The sequence below is a fragment of the Schistocerca gregaria genome, chromosome 3, assembly GCF_023897955.1.
Source record: "Schistocerca gregaria isolate iqSchGreg1 chromosome 3, iqSchGreg1.2, whole genome shotgun sequence".
In the NCBI taxonomy this organism is placed as follows: Eukaryota; Metazoa; Arthropoda; class Insecta; order Orthoptera; family Acrididae; genus Schistocerca; species Schistocerca gregaria.
The window spans coordinates 752,777,095-752,797,297 of record NC_064922.1 but is presented as its reverse complement, the minus strand read 5'-3'; the positions used below and the strand labels follow the sequence as shown (position 1 = coordinate 752,797,297).

The 20,203-nt window shown below is 46.2% G+C and overlaps 1 protein-coding gene across 1 annotated transcript in view; it reads left to right on the top strand.

Annotated features, from left to right (window-relative positions):
* The window catches only part of LOC126353923 (ATP-binding cassette sub-family F member 3), a 93,712-nt gene extending 74,030 nt beyond the window's left edge, over positions 1-19,682 (top strand). Inside the window, exon 13 of the mRNA XM_050003166.1 lies at positions 19,393-19,682. Within this exon, the coding sequence (XP_049859123.1) occupies positions 19,393-19,548 (156 nt within the window). The 3' untranslated portion in view covers positions 19,549-19,682. The remainder of the gene's footprint in view (positions 1-19,392) is intronic.
* Positions 19,683-20,203: the final 521 nt, after the last annotated feature.

Genomic DNA, 20,203 nt, shown 5'->3' with positions numbered 1-20,203 from the left:
TAAATTCTCTCAGCATGTTATAATCTTAGGTGGAGATTTCAATTTACCAGATATAGACTGGGACACTCAGATGTGCAGGACGGGTGGTAGGGACAGAGCATCGAGTGACATTATACTGAGTGCACTATCCGAAAATTACCTCGAGCAATTAAACAGAGAACCGACTCGTGGAGATAACATCTTGGACCTACTGATAAGACTCTGTAAGTGTGGAACAGGGAATCAGTGATCATAAGGCCGTTGAAGCATCCCTGAATATGGAAGTAAATAGGCTAATAAAAAAAAAGGGAGGAAGGTTTATTTGTTTAGCAAGAGTAATAGGAGGCAGATTTCAGACTACCTAACAGATAAAAACGAAAATTTGTGTTCCGACACTGACAATGTTGCGTGTTTATGGGAAGAGTTCAAGGCAATCGTAAAATGTGTGTTAGACTGGTATGTGCTGAGTAAAACTGTGAGGGATGAGAAAAACCCACTGTGATTCAAAAACAAAGTTAGGAAACTACTGCGAAAGCAAAGAGAGCTTAACTGCAAATTTAAATGCAGCCAAAATCTCTGACAAACAGGATCTAAATGATGTCAAAGTTAGCCTAAGGAGGGCTATGCATGAAGCGTTCGGTGAATTCGAAAGTAAACTTCTATGTACCGACTTGATAGAAAAACCTAGGAAGTTCTGGTCTCACATTAAATCAGTAAGTGGATCGAAACAGCATATCCAGACATTCTGGGATGATAATGGCATTGAAACAGAGGATGACATGCATAAAGCTGAAATACTAAAAACCTTTCTCCAAAGCTGTTTCACAGAGGAAGACCGCACTGCAGTTCCTTCTCTAAATCCTCGCACGAACGGAAACATGGCTGACATCGAAATAAGTGTCCAGGGAATAGAAAAGCAACTGGAATCACTCAACAGAGGAAAGTCCACTAGACCTGATGGGATACCAATTCGAATATACACAGAGTACGCTAAAGAACTACCCCCCCCTTCTAACAGCCATGTACTGCAAGTCTCTAGAGGAACGGAAGGTTCCAAATGATAGGAAAAGAGCACAGGTAGTCCCAGTCTTCAAGAAGGGCCGTCGAGCAGATGCGCAAAATTATAGGCCTATATCTCTGACATCGATCTGTTGTAGAATTATAGAACATGTTTTTTGCTCGCGTATCACGTCATTTCTGGAAACCCAGAATCTACTCTGTAGGAATTGATGTGGATTCTGGAAACAGCGATCGTATGAGACCAAACTCGCTTTATTTGTTCATGAGACCCAGAAAATATTAGATACAGGCTCCCAGGTAGATGCTATTTTCCTAGACTTCCGGAAGGCGTTCGATACAGTTCCGCACTGTCGCCTGATAAACAAGGTAAGAGCCTACGGAATATCAGACCAGTTGTGTGGCTGGATTGAAGAGTTTTTAGCAAACAGAACACAGCATGTTGTTATCAATGGAGAGATGTCTACAGATTAAAGTAACCTCTGCCATGCCACAGGGGAGTGTTATGGGACCATTGCTTTTCACTATATAAATGATCTAGTGTCAGAAGTTCCATGCGGCTTTTTGCAGATGATCTTGTATTATACAGAGAAGTTGCAGCATTAGAAAATTGCACCGAAATGCAGGAAGATCTGCAGCGGATAGCACTCAGTGCAGGGAGTGGCAACTGACTCTTAACATAGGCAAATGTAATGTATTGCGAATTCATAGAAAGAAGGATCCTTTATTGTATGATTATATGATAGCGGAACACACTGGTAGCAGTTACTTCTGTAAAATTTCTGGGAGTATGCGTGTGGAACGATTTGAAGTGGAATGATCATATAAAATTAATTGTTGGTAAGGCGGGTACGAGGTTGAGATTCATTGGGAGATTCCTTAGAAAATGTAGTCCATCAACAAAGGAGGTGGCTTACAAAACACTTGTTCAACCTGTATTTGAGTATTGCTCATCAGTGTGGGATCCGTACCACATCGGGTTGACAGAGGAGATAGAGAAGGTTCAAAGGAGAGTGGCGTGTTTCGTCACAGGGTTATTTGGTAAGTGTGATAGCGTTACGGAGATGTTTGGCAAACTCAAGTGGCAGACTCTGCAAGAGGGACGCTATGCATCGTGGTGTAGCTTGCTGTCCAGGTTTCGAGAGGGTGCATTTCTATATGAGGTATCAAATTTATTGTGTCCCCTTACTTATACGTACCGAGGAGATCACGAATGTAAAATTAGAGAGATTTGAGCGCGCACAGAGGCTTTCCGGCAGTTGTTCTTCCCACGAACCGTAATGACATTGACAGTGGCACATAAAGTGCCCTCCACCACATGGGTGGCTTGCAGAGTATAGATGTAGATGTACATTAGAGTTTGCTATTCAGGGTGCCATATTAAAAATTATTGTAAATTATGCAAAACACATTAATTAAATGACTCAAAACAATTATTGATGTATGCCATGTGGTGCATAAAAATTGGGCAAATAAAAGAATAATGGCAAAGTTCAGAATTTAACAAGCACAGAGGCAAAAATCTGCAAAGTAAGGTGTAGCTCTTTTGGAAATTGAATATTAATTATATCATACATTAATTAGTTTCACAGACTTAGAAATATGTTGTCTAAATGTTGAACTACCAATTTTGATAACTAGTGGCATCACTATGCCCAGAAAAGCATATTAGATAACAGCATTTTTCTTATGATATAATGTATTAGGTTTGTTGTAAACATTTAATATTTTGTTGTTATCTTCAGTCCAAAGATTGGTTTGATGGAGCCCTCTACACTATCTTGTGCGAGCCTATTCATCCCCAAGTAACTACTGCAACTTACATCCTTCTGAGTCTGCACACTGTATTCATCTCTGAGCCTCCCTCTATGATTTTTGCCTCCCACGCTTCCCTCCAGTACTGACTTGGCAACTCCTTGATGCCTCAGAATGTTTCTTATCAACTGATCCCTTTCCTAGTCATGTTGTGCCACAACTTTTTCTCCCCAGTCCTGTTCAGTACTTCCTCATTAGTTATGTGATCTACCTGTGTAATCTTCAGCATTCTGAGAGAGTATTCCAGTCAACATTGTCAAAAGCTTTCTCTAAGTCTACTGATGGCATAAACATAAGGTTTGCCATTCCTTAACCTATCTTCTGTGAGAAGTCATGGGTCTTTTGTGAGAAGTCACAGGGCCAGGATTGTCTCTTGTATTCCTACATTGCTCCTGAATTCAAACTGATCTTCGCCGATGTTGGCTTCTACCAGTTTTTCCATTCTACTTCTGTACAGAATTCTTGTTAGTATTTTGCAACCATGATTTACTAAACTGGTAGTTCTGTTATTCTCACATCTTCCAGCACCTGCTTTGATTGGAATTGGAATTTTAGCATACAACCAGTAACACTGTGAACATAATCCTCAGCAATGAGTTTTTGCACTCAAGTTCCCATCATCGGGCTGTCCAACTTAGGCTTACATGATCATGCTGTTCAAAAACACACAAGATCAAAACATAAACCACATAAAATTATTTGGATTTGAAGTCGACATTTTTAATGTCAGATGAGAGGTATTCACATAGAGATAATTTTGTGTTTTTTTGTATTTTGACATTGTGCTGTCAAACTGCATGCTTACATAAGATTAACATAGACAGCCAGATGTTTGAAGTTTGATTGCCAAAACACATCACTGAGAATTATGTTTTAGTATTTATGGTTGAATATTAACTTGTATATAACAATTATTTTAACCGCTGCTACCTCCAGTCTTCAGAATGGTCAGTATTGGACTATAGTAGGATTTTCAGTTATGTATAGTTATTAATTAACTAAATTACCAGTACAATAAAGTGCAACATAGAATCACCACATCAGAAGTATTGCTTTGACTAATGAAACTAGTGTGGAACAATTTAGTTGATGTTTTGAAATATTCTAACATCTCCCACATGTACATTAATTAGAAAATGTATGAAATTTGAGAAATGAGGAAAGGGAAAAATAGTTTCTGCAGGAACTGGAGTCAAAACAGAGGGAACAGTGCCAAATTGCTAAGTCACAACACTGACTGCACCCTCCGTTGCTGCTGTTTTTGAACTATTCTTCACATAAAATGAGCTACAGGCCCACCTTGGTTATAGTGCACGTAAAACCTCAGTATGAAAACTTCGTGATTCCTTAAGACATTGACTGCCACCCAAAGTTATAAGGAAATCTTCATCAGGCCATAGCTTTTGCTTTGAAGTATCTTGGTATTTTGTGTAGTTGTGCCAAGTACACTTCTGAGATGGACACTTACTTGTTGCAGGTGTGTAAACATATAAAGGACAGTGTTTCTTATCTTAGCCCAAGATAATTATGTCTAAAATGATTATGGGCATTCACTCAACACAGTAATCACAAAGTTTGTTTTGTCTTGCTGAACATTTGACCTTCTAGATAAGATTATGTTTACAGTATAAGAGCAATACAAACATTGTAGAACTATCTGACATTTATTTCCATTCAGTTCTCTATGAGTCTTGGTCCAGTGCAGGCATCTGTCTCCAGCCTTGAATGTGGAAATGTCAGTTGAAGTGTGTGAAACAGATAGTAGTGCAGTTCTTTATGCTAAATTGTGTAGATTTTTTTTAGGTACTTGTGCTGGATAAATTGTTCAAAGAAATAGCTGAACGAACGAACGAACTGATATGTATCACAGCAGTCAGGAGGAGGATACTTTAGCAAATGGACAGGGGAAAAAAAGATGTGAAATGTAAAGAAAATGCAGTACAATGTGATAGAGAAATGGCCAGAAAATGGACTAAACAAGTTGCTGCATGTTGTGATATCCATGAAGGGCAACGGTTTTTGTCATTACTCTGTTTCAATAAAGTATGTTAAAATTCTTCAGTCAGAAATATTTAAGCAAGATAATTATACAGTTGTGTAATAAATAAAACTATAAGTAGCAGTAAAATAATCTGTAAGTAGTTACGTGAAACAGTGTACAAGCTTGTGCTGCAAGGTAATGGCTCCAATTTCTTTATTCAGTTCTCAATACCAGTTGAGATATTAGTCGTACATGTCTTTCATATTACTTGGTTGACTTTCCCACTCTGCTGGCACAAGTTGCCAACCTCTGCTACTAGAGGTTTCCAAATTGTAGCATGGCAGTGTGTAACATAACTATGTCAGTGAATGAGAAACAGATCCTCAGAAAACCAAAATCACAAATTCAAAGAATTTGTTCAGAACTGGAGTACCTTCACCTTCAGCAGGGCAATACCAGACCACACTTGATGTCTACAGCATCGGTTTTGTTTAAAAAGCTTTAGGAGTTGCCACATAACAAATCTGGAGGCATTGCTTTTCAGTATGCCCTTGTAATTTAAAACAGTGTAATTTTGTTTCATTATATATATTGTATTTTACACTGTCAGTTACCAGTGGCTGACATGGCACTTAATGTGTTATTTAAGCATTGTTTTGACTTGAAATCAATGTTGATTCATCATCTTCATGAATGTCGTATGCACATAAATCACATATCACTAAATTATGGTATTTGAATATAACTTTTCAAATAATGTCAACCTACTTTGGCAAATAAACTTTCAGTCCAGTCTTCACTTTGATGATAAATTCGAAGTGTTCGCAAAAGTATAAAGTTTTTTTATGTTGTACGCAAAATCACTGTATGTAGCCCTTTCCTGCACAATAACATTGTCCGAATTTTTCAAAATCTTGCTGATTCTTCACTGAGGACGTATCATGAGAGAGACTAAATTCACACAGAAAATCAGTCTAAATGTAAAGTGATGAATATTTGCTTCTAAAATATAATTCTTCTCCTTTGATGCAGCCTTTGTCAATTATCTCCAGTTACTACAGTTTCACTTTTCAACATTTTTAATACCAGAAGGCACATAGACAGTTATTAAATAATTTCTTATTCTATCATAGGTAACATAACAAAAGATCCTATAGTGTTTTCCAGAAACATTCCCATAGTTTAATTATACTGCTGACAGCTACTGCTGTTAATGTTTTTGCTGATTTCAGAATAATCTATCTTATATTCTCTACATTTAAATCAAAGTAGATTATAGTATTGTAAAGATTTGTTGTCTGGTATGCTGCTGTTTTAAAAATGGATTCATGTATTACTCAGCAGACCAAACTGGTAACCTGGCTACAGTGGCAGCATCAATGTATATACCCTTGATAAGCAGGGTGATTAGGTAGTATTAGCACACTCTCCAGTAATCTTACAATTGGAGCATTGCGATGTGCTACCCATCGAGTACCACCAAGTGAAGTACCCATTTAGAAGCAGAATAAAAACGGAACATACAATATTTTTCACATTAACTGCTCACAATGCTTCACTGGCAGTATCTATGAAACTATCTTCCCTAGTGATGTAACTGCTTTCCACATCAGTGACTGCTGATTTGTCATCTGCTATTAGTCATGGATGGCAATTCAGATCCTTTGCTCGAATCTATGCCAACCAATTCCATTACATTTTCAGTTTCTACATCCATCACCGTATCTCTCCTCTAATAGTAGTCACACACTTTTTGGTGCAGTACACAGCAGTTAGTTTCCTAATGTCACAACACAAAAAGCAATATCATAGCTGCTAAAGCAAATTGACCATGGTTAGCATATTCAGCTGGTAACGCTGAGGTCTCTGGTTTGATTCCCGGTGACCACATCAATATTTATTTATTTATTTATTTATTTATTTATTTATGGAAAGGTCTGAAAGGAGATCCACTCAGCCTTGTAAGACTAACTGAAAAGCTACTTGAACATAAAAGCAGCAAAATTATGTAGCAATAATAGAGATTCCATGATTGACCAATACTTAAAATAAGGGAAAGGCAACCACTCATCTACATTAGAGTGATGTGTGGCACATTGATATACTCGACAAAAACCGGTATTCACAATACTGTTTTCTGTTGCATGAGTCTATGCGCCACAAGTCAGTCTGTTGTAGGTGAGTGGTTGCCTTTCCCGTATTTTGTGCATAAAGCATCAAAATTGACAAGTTAGTCACCGAAGCAGCATTTCATTAAAAGGCTTGTACTAGGCAAGGTGACACACATTTATGTACTAGTAGCAGAAACATCAGACATTTTTTCAAGTCAGAGTGCTATGAAAGATTTGACAACTAAGAGTCTTACTTTTTGCAAGATGCAAGACCAGTTGTGTACACTTCAGATTGAGGGTATGGTGGCAATAGGGAGGGAACCATATTCTTGCCAAATTTTGTCAATGGAATAAAGAGAACTTTAGTGTTCCTTACTTAATACCAAAAATTCAGCATTCTTTGTCTGTATGTGTTTTAAATTTTTTTGTATTGATTTTTACATGATGGAAATTTTCCTGTTGTATTTGTCGATAAGAAGTGACAATGAAGCAAAACTCTACTTTCTTAATAATGAAATGTTGCCGGATGCTGTTTACAGTATTTGTTGGTTATTATCACTTTTCAATATTTATTTGCAATGTAATGTGTTTGAAAAATAATGACTCATTTGTTCAAACATATTTTAAATACAAATCCCATAGATGTAATAGTTGTTTCTCAATGTTTATTTCCTGGTCTAGAACACAACTTTTGTTTGACTTGTGCAGGGACCATTTTCTACGTATTGTTTATGACATCGCAGAAATTGCTGTCTAATAATACATTTATCGATATCATAAATTAAATATTTATGTGTGTGTGTGTTATACTTACACAGAAACCGTTTTCTGCATGTTGTTTATGACATTGCAGAAATTTATGTCTAATAATACATTTATTGATGTTGTTGTGGTGGTCTTCAGTCCTGAGACTGGTTTGATGCAGCTCTCCATGCTACCCTATCCTGTGCAAGCTTCTTCATCTCCCAGTACCTACTGCAACCTACATCCTTCTGAATCTGCTTAGTGTATTCAGCTCTTGGTCTCCCTCTACGATTTTTACCCTCCATGTTGCCCTCCAATGCTAAATTTGTGATCCCTTGATGCCTCAGGACATGTCCTACCAACTGATCCCTTCTTCTAGTCAAATTGTGCCACAAACTTCTCTTCTCCCCAATCCTATTCAATATCTCCTCATTAGTTACGTGATTTACCCACCTAATCTACAACATTCTTCTGTAGCACCACATTTTGAAAGCTTCTATTCTCTTCTTGTCCAAACTATTTATTGTCCATGTTTCACTTCCATACATGGCTAAACTCCGTACAAATACTTTCAGAAACGACTTCCTGACACTTAAATCTACACTCATTGTTAACAAATTTCTCTTCTACAGAAACGCTTTCCTTCCCATTGCCAGACTCCATTTTATATCCTCTCTACTTTCACCATCATCAGTTATTTTGCTCTCCAAATAACAAAACTCCTTTACTGCTTTAAGTGTCTCAGTGCCTAATCTAATTCCCTCACCATCACCTGACTTAATTCGACTACAGTCCATTTTCCTCGTTTTAATTTTGTTGATGTTCATCTTATATCCTCCTCTAAAGACACTGTCCATTCCGTTCAACTGCTCTTCCAAGTCCTTTGCTGTCTCTGACAAAATCACAATGTCATCGGCGAACCTCAACGTTTTTATTTCTTCTCCTTGGATTTTAATATCTAATCTGAATTTTTCTTTTGTTTCCTTTACTGCTTGCTCAATATACAGATTGAATAACATCGCGGAGAGGCTACAACCTTGTCTTACACCCTTCCCAACCACTGCTTCCCTTTCATGCCCCTCGGCTCGTATAACTGCCATCTGGTTTCTGTACAAATTGTAAATAGCCTTTCGCTACCTGTGTTTTACCCCTACCACCTTTAGAATTGTAAAGAGAGTATTCCAGTCTCCATTGTCAAAAGCTTTCTCTAAGTCTACAAATGCTAGAAACGTAGGTGTGCCTTTCCTTAATCTTTCTTCTAAGATAAGTCGTAAGGTCAGTATTGCCTCACGTGTTCCAACATTTCTACGGAATCCAAACTGCTCTTTCCTGAGATCGGGTTCTACCAGTTTTTCCATTCTTCTGTAAATAATTTTTGTTAGTATTTTGCAGCTGTGACTTATTAAACTGATAATTCGGTAATTTTCACATCTGTCAATGCCTGCTTTCTTTCGGATTGGAATTATTATATTCTTCTTGAAGTCTGAGGGTATTTCACCTGTCTCGTACATCTTGCTCATCAGATGGTAGAGTTTTGTCAGGACTGGCTCTCCCAAGGCCGTCGGTAGTTGTAATGGAATGTTGTCTACTCCCGGGGCCTCGTTTCGACTCAGGTCTTTCAGTGCTCTGTCAAACTCTTCACGCAGTATCGTATCTCCCATTTCATCTTCATCTACATCCTCTTCCTTTTCCATAAAATTATCCTCAAGTACATTGCCCTTGTATAGACCCTCTATATACTCCTTCTACCTTTCTGCTTTCCCCTCGTTGCTTAGAACTGGGTTTCCATCTGAGCTCTTGATATTCATACAAGTGGCTCTCTTTTCTCCAAAGGTCTCTTTAATTTTCCTGTAGGCAGTATCAATCTTACCCCTAGTGAGATAAGCCTCTACATCCTTACATTTGTCCTCTAGCCATGCCTGCTTAACCGTTTTGCACTTCCTGTTGATCTCATTTTTAAGACGTTTGTATTCCTTTTTGCCTGCTTCATTTACTGCATTTTTATATTTTCTCCTTTCATCAATTAAATTCAATATTTCTTCTGTTACACCAAGGATTTCTCTTAGCCCTCGTCTTTTTACCTACTTGATCCTCTGCTGCCTTCACTACTTCATCCCTCAGAGCTACCCATTCGTCTTGTACTGTATTTCTTTCCCCCATTCCTGTCAATTGTTCCCTTAAGCTCTCCCTGAAACTCTGTACAACTTCTGGTTTAGTCAGTTTATCCAGGTCCCATCTCCTTAAATTCCCACCTTTTTGCAGTTTCTTCAGTTTTAATCTACAGTTCATAACCAATAGATTGTGGTCAGAGTCCACATCTGCCCCTGGAAATGTCCTACAATTTAAAACCTGATTCCTAAATCTCTGTCTTACCATTATGTAATCTATCTGATACCTTTTAGTGTCTCCAGGATTCTTCCATGTATACAACCTTTTTTTATGATTCTCGAACCAAGTGTTAGCTTTGATTAAGTTATGCTCTGTGCAAAATTCTACCAGGCGGCTTCCTCTTTCATTTCTTACCCCCGATCCATATTCACCTACTATGTTTCCTTCTCTCCCTTTTCCTACTGTCGAATTCCTGTCACCCATGACTATCAAGTTTCCATCTCCGTTCACTACCTGAATAATTTCTTTTATCTCATCATACATTTCTTCAATTTCTTCGTCGTCTGCAGAGCTAGTTGGCATATAAACTTGTACTACTGTAGTAGGCATGGGCTTCGTGTCTATCTTGGCCACTGTAATATGTTCACTATGCTGTTTATAGTAGCTTACACCCCACTCCTATTTTTTATTCATTATTAAACCTACTCCTGCATTACCCCTATTTTATTTTGTATTTATAACCCTGTATTCACCTGACCAGAAGTCTTGTTCCTCCTGCCACCGAACTTCACTAATTCCCACTATATCTAACTTTAACCTATCCATTTCCCTTTTTAAATTTTCTAACGTACCTGCCCGATTAAGGGATCTGACATTCCACGCTCCGATCCGTAGAATGCCTGTTTTCTTTCTCCTGATAATGACGTCCTCTTGAGTAGTCCCCGCCTGGAGATCCGAATGGGGGACTATTTTACCTCCAGAATATTTTACCCAAGAGGATGATTTAACCATACAGTAAAGCTGCATGCCCTCGAGAAAAATTACGGCTGTAGTTTCCCCTTGCTTTCTGCCGTTCGCAGTACCACTACAGCAAGGCCGTTTTGGTTAGTGTTACAAGGCCAGATCAGTTAATCATCCAGGTTGTTGCCCCTGGAACTACCCCTCTTCAGGAACTACACATTTGTCTGGCCTCTCAACAGATACCCCTTTGTTGTGGTTTCACCTACGGTACGGCTATCTGTATCGTTGAGGCACCCAAGCCTCCCCCACCAACAAGCAAAAGGTCCATGGTTCATTGGGGGGGGGGGGGTCATTTATTGATATCATGAATGTAATATTTACGTGCATTTTACTTTTTCTGCTTTCGAATGCATACTTGAATCCTGCTCCAATCTAGATTGTCCCCATCCTTCTCTAATTTACACACCATTGAGTGATTTAACTTCTGGTTGTCAAACATCTTTCACCTTCCGTTTCTTTCTTTGTCGACACTATCACACCTTTCAGGTTCGCATTGTCAGTAAAATTAATGTTGTAAACAGCATTTGTCAAATTTCCTACAAAGCTAAGTTCCCCGCGGAGCTAAGTTCCCCGCGGAGCTAAGTTCCCCGCGGAGGCTAAGTTCCCCGCGGAGCTAAGTTCCCCGCGGAGCTAAGTTCCCCGCGGAGCTAAGTTCCCCGCGGAGCTAAGTTCCCCGCGGAGCTAAGTTCCCCGCGGGGCTAAGTTCCCCGCGGGGCTAAGTTCCCGCGGGGCTAAGTTCCCCGCGGGGCTAAGTTCCCCGCGGGGCTAAGTTCCCCGCGGGGCTAAGTTCCCCGCGGGGCTAAGTTCCCCGCGGGGCTAAGTTCCCCGCGGGGGCTAAGTTCCCCGCGGGGCCTAAGTTCCCCGCGGGGGGCTAAGTTCCCCGCGGGGCTAAGTTCCCCGCGGGGCTAAGTTCCCCGCGGGGCTAAGTTCCCCGCGGGCTAAGTTCCCCGCGGGGCTAAGTTCCCGCGGGGCTAAGTTCCCGCGGGGCTAAGTTCCCCGCGGGGCTAAGTTCCCCGCGGGGCTAAGTCCCCCGCGGGGCTAAGTCCCCCCGCGGGGCTAAGTCCCCACCGCGGGGCTAAGATCCCCCCGCGGGGCTAAGTCCCCCGCGGGGCTAAGTCCCCCCGCGGGGCTAAGTCCCCCGCGGGGCTAAGTCCCCCCCCGCGGGGGCTAAGTCCCCCCGCGGGGCTAAGTCCCCCCCGCGGGGCTAAGTCCCCCCGCGGGGCTAAGTCCCCCCGCGGGGCTAAGTCCCCCCGCGGGGCTAAGTCCCCCCGCGGGGCCTAAGTCCCCCCGCGGGGCCTAAGTCCCCCCGCGGGGCCTAAGTCCCCCCGCGGGGCCTAAGTCCCCCCGCGGGGCCTAAGTCCCCCGCGGGGCCTAAGTCCCCCCCGCGGGGCCTAAGTCCCCCCCGCGGGGCCTAAGTCCCCCCCGCGGGGCCTAAGTCCCCCCCGCGGGGCCTAAGTCCCCCCCGCGGGGCCTAAGTCCCCCCCGCGGGGCCTAAGTCCCCCCCCGCGGGGCCTAAGTCCCCCCCCCGCGGGGCCTAAGTCCCCCCCCCGCGGGGCCTAAGACCCCCCCCCGCGGGGCCTAAGTCCCCCCCCCGCGGGGCCTAAGTCCCCCCCCCCCGCGGGGCCTAAGTCCCCCCCCCCGCGGGGCCTAAGTCCCCCCCCCCGCGGGGCCTAAGTCCCCCCCCCCCGCGGGGCCTAAGTCCCCCCCCCCCGCGGGGCCTAAGTCCCCCCCCCCGCGGGGCCTAAGTCCCCCCCCCCCGCGGGGCCTAAGTCCCCCCCCCCCGCGGGGCCTAAGTCCCCCCCCCCCCCCGCGGGGCCTAAGTCCCCCCCCCCCGCAGGGCCTAAGTCCCCCCCCCCCCGCGGGGCCTAAGTCCCCCCCCCCCGCGGGGCCTAAGTCCCCCCCCCCCCGCGGGCCTAAGTCCCCCCCCCCCCGCGGGGCCTAAGTCCCCCCCCCCGCGGGGCCTAAGTCCCCCCCCCGCGGGGCCTAAGTCCCCCCCCACCGCGGGGCCTAAGTCCCCCCCCCCGCGGGGCCTAAGTCCCCCCCCCCCGCGGGGCCTAAGTCCCCCCCCCCCCGCGGGGCCTAAGTCCCCCCCCCGCGGGGCCTAAGTCCCCCCCCCCGCGGGGCCTAAGTCCCCCCCCCGCGGGGCCTAAGTCCCCCCCCCCGCGGGGCCTAAGTCCCCCCCCCGCGGGGCCTAAGTCCCCCCCCCCGCGGGGCCTAAGTCCCCCCCCCCGCGGGGCCTAAGTCCCCCCCCCCCGCGGGGCCTAAGTCCCCCCCCCCGCGGGGCCTAAGTCCCCCCCCGCGGGGCCTAAGTCCCCCCCCCGCGGGGCCTAAGTCCCCCCCCCCGCGGGGCCTAAGTCCCCCCCCCGCGGGGCCTAAGTCCCCCCCCCCGCGGGGCCTAAGTCCCCCCCCGCGGGGCCTAAGTCCCCCCCCCCGCGGGGCCTAAGTCCCCCCCCGACCGCGGGGCCTAAGTCCCCCCCCCGCGGGGCCTAAGTCCCCCCCCGCGGGGCCTAAGTCCCCCCCCCGCGGGGCCTAAGTCCCCCCCCGCGGGGCCTAAGTCCCCCCCCGCGGGGCCTAAGTCCCCCCCCGCGGGGCCTAAGTCCCCCCCGCGGGGCCTAAGTCCCCCCCCGCGGGGCCTAAGTCCCCCCCCGCGGGGCCTAAGTCCCCCCCCGCGGGGCCTAAGTCCCCCCCCGCGGGGCCTAAGTCCCCCCCCCGCGGGGCCTAAGTCCCCCCCCGCGGGGCCTAAGTCCCCCCCCGCGGGGCCTAAGTCCCCCCCCCGCGGGGCCTAAGTCCCCCCCCCGCGGGGCCTAAGTCCACCCCCCGCGGGGCCTAAGTCCCCCCCCCGCGGGGCCTAAGTCCCCCCCCGCGGGGCCTAAGTCCCCCCCCGCGGGGCCTAAGTCCCCCCCCCGCGGGGCCTAAGTCCCCCCCCCGCGGGGCCTAAGTCCCCCCCCCCCGCGGGGCCTAAGTCCCCCCCCCCCGCGGGGCCTAAGTCCCCCCCCCCCGCGGGGCCTAAGTCCCCCCCCCCCCGCGGGGCCTAAGTCCCCCCCCCCCCCGCGGGGCCTAAGTCCCCCCCCCCCGCGGGCCTAAGTCCCCCCCCCCCGCGGGGCCTAAGTCCCCCCCCCCCCGCGGGGCCTAAGTCCCCCCCCCCCGCGGGGCCTAAGTCCCCCCCCCCCCGCGGGCCTAAGTCCCCCCCCCCCCGCGGGGCCTAAGTCCCCCCCCCCCCGCGGGGCCTAAGTCCCCCCCCCCCGCGGGGCCTAAGTCCCCCCCCCCCGCGGGGCCTAAGTCCCCCCCCCCCGCGGGGCCCTAAGTCCCCCCCCCCCGCGGGGCCTAAGTCCCCCCCCCCCGCGGGGCCTAAGTCCCCCCCCCCGCGGGGCCTAAGTCCCCCCCCCCCGCGGGGCCTAAGTCCCCCCCCCCCCGCGGGGCCTAAGTCCCCCCCCCCCGCGGGGCCTAAGTCCCCCCCCCCCCCGCGGGGCCTAAGTCCCCCCCCCACCCGCGGGGCCTAAGTCCCCCCCCCCCGCGGGGCTAAGTCCCCCCCCCCCCCCCGCGGGGCTAAGTCCCCCCCCCCCCCGCGGGGCTAAGTCCCCCCCCCCCCCCGCGGGCTAAGTCCCCCCCCCCCCCCGCGGGGCTAAGTCCCCCCCCCCCCCCGCGGGGCTAAGTCCCCCCCCCCCCCGCGGGCTAAGTCCCCCCCCCCCCCGCGGGGCTAAGTCCCCCCCCCCCCCCCGCGGGGCTAAGTCCCCCCCCCCCCGCGGGGCTAAGTCCCCCCCCCCCCGCGGGCTAAGTCCCCCCCCCCCCCCCGCGGGGCTAAGTCCCCCCCCCCCCCGCGGGGCTAAGTCCCCCCCCCCCCGCGGGGCTAAGTCCCCCCCCCCCCCCGCGGGGCTAAGTCCCCCCCCCCCCCGCGGGGCTCTAGTCCCCCCCCCCCGCGGGGCTAAGTCCCCCCCCCCCGCGGGGCTAAGTTCCCCCCCCCCCGCGGGGCTAAGTTCCCCCCCCCCCCCGCGGGGCTAAGTTCCCCCCCGGGGCTAAGCCCCCCCCCCCCCCGCGGGCTAAGTCCCCCCCCCGCGGGGCTAAGTTCCCCACCCCCGCCCCCACCCACGCGGGGCTAAGTCCCCCCGCGGGGCTAAGTCCCCCCCCCCCCCCCGCGGGCTAAGTTCCCCCCCGCGGGGCTAAGTTCCACCACCCCCCCCCCCCCCCGCGGGGCTAAGTTCCCCCCGCGGGGCTAAGTTCCACCACCACCCCCCCCCCGCGGGGCTAAGTTCTCCCCCCCGCGGGGCTAAGTTCTCCCCCCCGCGGGGCTAATTTCTGTTATCACTTTTCGTGATCAATTTTCATGCTTGCACTGCTTAGTAATAACATGCACTAGTTTGAATTTGAATGTGATTGTAACCTAGTCACATGACAAAGTTAGTTCATGGTACAGCCTCGCTGTGTGACATCCCATACCCTTTGAGCAGTAAATATACTATATTGCAGCAGAACTCACAGTTAGCTGAGCCTTTGTGTTTCTACTTCCTTTTGTCATAGCTACACTGCTCGCCAAATTCTTGTCTGTGGTGAGATATGGTGTTTTGGCTGATACGAAATACCAATAATCCAATTTTTCAAAACTATTTGGTGGAAAAAGATGATTTTTGCTTATATTACAATCTCAAATCTTCACTCGATAAAGAACTAAATTTCTGTTTGTTACCTGGCGTATGTACTGTGCCGCATCAACTTAAGTAAAACTTTATATGAAATTGTAAAGAGTTTGCAGTGGTAGAAACACAGTGCGTAAACTTTGGACATAGTTAATTTTAGCTCACACATTGCAGTGAATTAAATGTAGATAAGGTATCAAAATTTTATTTAAAATTGAGAGCAGGAGGGTATCTCATTTTGTTTTATGTCCTAAATACAGTCGCACACAATGCGTCCCTTTGCATCTCTGCGCATCACAAATCGCGTTGTCATAACAATCGTCCTATCTTGTAAATGAGTAAATGATGAGGGATACTGAAAGGAGGGGGTGTGGGTTTGTTTCCCCCTGCAAATAGTAATGTGGAATGAGGCACATATGTTGTATGATAAATACGTGAAATTTTATTCACCGATAGGCAACAGACAATCAGAATGGTTCGAAAGAGAGTTGTCCAACAAGGAACTGCCCTTTCACCATTGCTGTGTGTAACAGTAGTGTACAAGATAGTAAAATTAATTAAAAAAAACAGACAGTGGACTACATACCCTGGTTTTTGCTGCTGATTTGATAGTATGGCAAGGGACAGCAGCAGCTTAATTATTGGAATAACATGTTCAAAAATTTCAGACTGAAAATAAGCAAAACACAGACAATGGAAATGACCAACTGACAAGGAACTACCTCTAATATATTTCTAGGAGGGGTCCAAGTAGAATCTGTTTCCCATTTCAAGTACCTAGGAAGCATGATCACGAAAGACAACACCATTAAGCAGGAAGTACACAGCAGGACATAAAAAGCATCCAGTTCTTAAGTTAAATCAGAAATCTTTTTTGGGACAATAAGATACCACAAAAAGCGAAAGCAACCATGTACTACACCTATTTCATACCAATCCTTACAAATGATTTAGAAGCATATCCCTATTAAACAAGACTTCAGCAGAATTCAGGAAACAGAGATGAGATTCATTAGAACTCTGAATCAAAAAAACTAGAAGGGACAAAATCAGGAATGAGGAGAATATAAATGGAACTGGTATTGAGGTTCCTGTTACCAGTGTCATAAAGAAACACAGGCTTCAGTGGTATGGGCACAAAATGAGAATGAACAGCAAAAGACCTGCCAAAAAAGTACTTAAACCTGAATCTCATAGGAAAAAGACCATGGAGAAGACTAAGAAAATGCTGGTTAGAGACTGAAATATCAGTTGCAGGGGAGGAGGACGCACATGGGAAATTGTCCTGAAGCAGATGATGTATGAAGACAGGCCGAGATTGCAAGTGCTTGTACACCACACTTGGGGAACTGGAGTTGGGGGGTATTGGTTGGTGGTGGTGGTGGTGGTGGTGGTGGTTATTATTATTATTATTATTATTATTATTATTATTATTATTATTTGCCAAAATATGTATGTAACTTGTCTGCAGTAGTTAGAGGTCATTGGCCCAGGATGCATACAGACATACGTAGCATTGTAGGAAAGCCCATTTGGCATGCGTATGTGCATCCGTAACACTTGGGGTATGGCAGAGCAGGATATTTATACACACGCGTAGCAGCAAAAGGGTTAATAATGTGCTCGTGCTTCAGGCACCAGATGTTGTTGCTTGTCATTGTGTATCTGTGCAATAAATCTTCAGTTAGTAAGTAATGTTATTGTAGTCATTAAACACCAGTTCTTAAACTGGAGATATATTCATGAATCATAATGTAATTAATCATTCCATTGTCATCATAATCTGCATCCACTTAAAGGGTCTTTGCAGCTTCTTAAACTAAAAGTTTGTTCATTCAATGAGAATAGCATTTTTTTTCTCGTGTTTTGTTCATGTTTTGCTTTTTACTTCATTCCTAATCCTTATTCAGAAGAAATTGAGAGAGATTTATAGTGGTTCACTTGTTAAACATTTATAACAATAATCCATGTCCTGGAAGTATTATATGAACTTGTGCCCAATCAAGTTCTGTGGGGATTGTGGCTCAGCACAGTCAGTATTTTGAAACAAGGAGTAGCCAGGCCTGGAACCCTTCAATAAGATATTTCACTAAGGATGTGATTTCCTAAAACTGTACCACAAAACAAGATTAGTACTGTCAAAAATCTGATACACCACAAAAAAAACTTCTGTCCATACACTCTATGTAATGTTCTTATCCACAGTTTTTTACCCAGGTATTACAACATTCTAAAATCTATCCTTTTTACCCTGTGAGGGATACACATAATTTTTTAAGCACACCAATAGCACTAGACTTGATTTACAAACCTCAGTAGTGGCTATAATGCACATAAAGTTGGAATGCCAAGTTTTTAAATGTTCCAAGTTTCCCTCCTTTAATTCCTGCCAATCAGTGACATTGTATCTCGCCAGACATCATGCCATAACTATTGCTAGACAGTGTGGTCTAGGAACTAACATGACCATCTGTCAGTGATGATAGTCTGAGCCATTGGTACTCACATCTGATATGAATAATGAATATGAATTTGAATGTATAATCAAGCATATTTGTCTGTGGTACACCAAAGAAACCAAATCCTGCAGCCAGCATTACCCATTGAATGGTTGATAACTACACATGTCAAAAAAGTTGCGTATCACAACGGTTCCCAAACCTTCTGAAGATAGATGTTGACTATGGATAGTGTACCACAGACATAGTCCCTTCGACTGATCAGAGATGTCACTAAACATGCCCAAAGATGTAAACAACTCAATCAGTTCCAGTCATTCCACCAGGAAGGAGGTAGACGGCTCTTGTTGTCTGTAGTTCAACCATGCCTAGCCGGTCAATACCACAGTTTGATTGTGTCCACTGCCAGGAAGGGCTCTCAACAAAGGAAGTGTCCAGGTGCCTCGGAGTAAACCAAAGTGATGTTGTTCGGACATGGAGGAGGTTTAGAGAGACAGAAATTGTCGATGACAAGCCTCGTTCAGGCCTCCAAGGGCTACTGTTGCAGTGGATTAGCGCTACCTGTGGATTATGGCTCGAAGGAACCCTGACAGCAACACCTACATGTTTAATAATGCTTTTCGTGCAGCCACAGGACGTCATGTTAAGACCCAAAATGTGCGCAATTGGCTGCGCGATGCGCAACTTCACTCCCGACGTCTATGGCAAGGTCCATCTTTGCAACCACGACACCATGCTGCGCAGTAAAGATGGGTCCAACAACATGCCGAATGGACTTATCAGGATTGGCATCATGCTCTCTTCACCGATGAGTGTCGCATATGCTTTCAACCAGACAATCGGATGTACATCTTGTGAATGACTTCCTTCAGGATAATGACATCGCTCGACTAGTGGCAAGCATGTTCTCCAGATATCAACCCTGCCGAACATGCCCCGGGATAGATTGAAAAGGGCTGTTTTTGGATGACGTGACCCTCCAACCACTCTGAGGAATCTACGCCGGATTGCCTTTTGGAGTGGGGCAATCTGGACAAACAGTGCCTTGTGGATAGTGTGCCATGACAAATACAGGCATCCATCAATGCAAGAGGACGTGCTACTGGTTATTAGAGGTACCGGTGTGTACAGCAATCTGGACCACCAATTCTGAAGGTCTCACTGTATGGTGGTACAACATGCAAGTATTGAGCAATAAAAGGGTGGAAATCATGTTTATGTTGATCTCTAGTCTAATTTTCTGTGCGGTACCGGAACTTTTGGTGTAGAGATGATGCAAAACTTTTTTGATGTGTGTACAACGACATTTGTGAACATTTTAACCCCACCCAACTGTAAAGTTCTTGATGTGTACTAACTATATGTAGTAGTCCATGAGTCAGATGCTGCTGCTACTTTTTCAGAATTTTAAGCTTACCGCATTTCAGTAATTTGATTTTTCATGTTCTAGTTGTCAAATGTCTCATTTATTTCATGCTGCAGCTGATAGTAATATTACTACTAATCACATTGATATTTTTTTCTAGGGTGGGGTTATTCTTGTGTCTCATGACGAACGCCTTATTCGAATGGTTTGTAAAGAACTTTGGGTATGTGGAGGTGGGAAAGTGAAAAGTATTGAAGGTGGATTTGACGAATACAGGAAGATTGTTGAACGAGAGCTAGAGGCACAACTGAAATGAAATTCCACAATGCTGCACAAGAACCTATTGTTGGTTGTAAATGAAACAGAGGTTGTATTTATTTATGAACTGTTAAACTACCATATTTATAAAATATCAAATAAAGTTTTACATACATTTGTTTTGAAACTTTAGTTGGCTTATGTATTTTCTTATTTCACCCTAAAAATACCTTTACAAGGACAATGGAAGGAAATTTATGCTGATCCTGTCTGTTCCTCGTAATTACATTTGTGCAGTCTTTCACATTTTTATGAATAGTGTATCTTCGTATTCTCAAAGCTATGAAAGTTTCTCCTTTTTCTTTTTTTAATTAACTTTGATTTTGAAATATAAATAAGAGCTCTAACAATTTAGGAAAAGACAGATTGCTACTTATCGTAAAGAAGACATGTCGAGTTGTTGACAGGCACAATTGAGACAACTACATAAAGCTTTTGGCCACAGCCTTCATCAGCAAAAGAGAGACATACCAGTCACACACACAAGCAAGCACAGCTCTCACACACACAACTGCCAGCTACAGTATCTTGGGCCGCAATTTTGTTGGTGGTCCTGTGTGCATGAGGTGTGCTCGGTTGTGTGTGTGAATGGTATGTGTTTCTTTTACTGAGGAAGGCTGTGGCTGAAAGCTGCATGCCAGTCTTTTAATTGT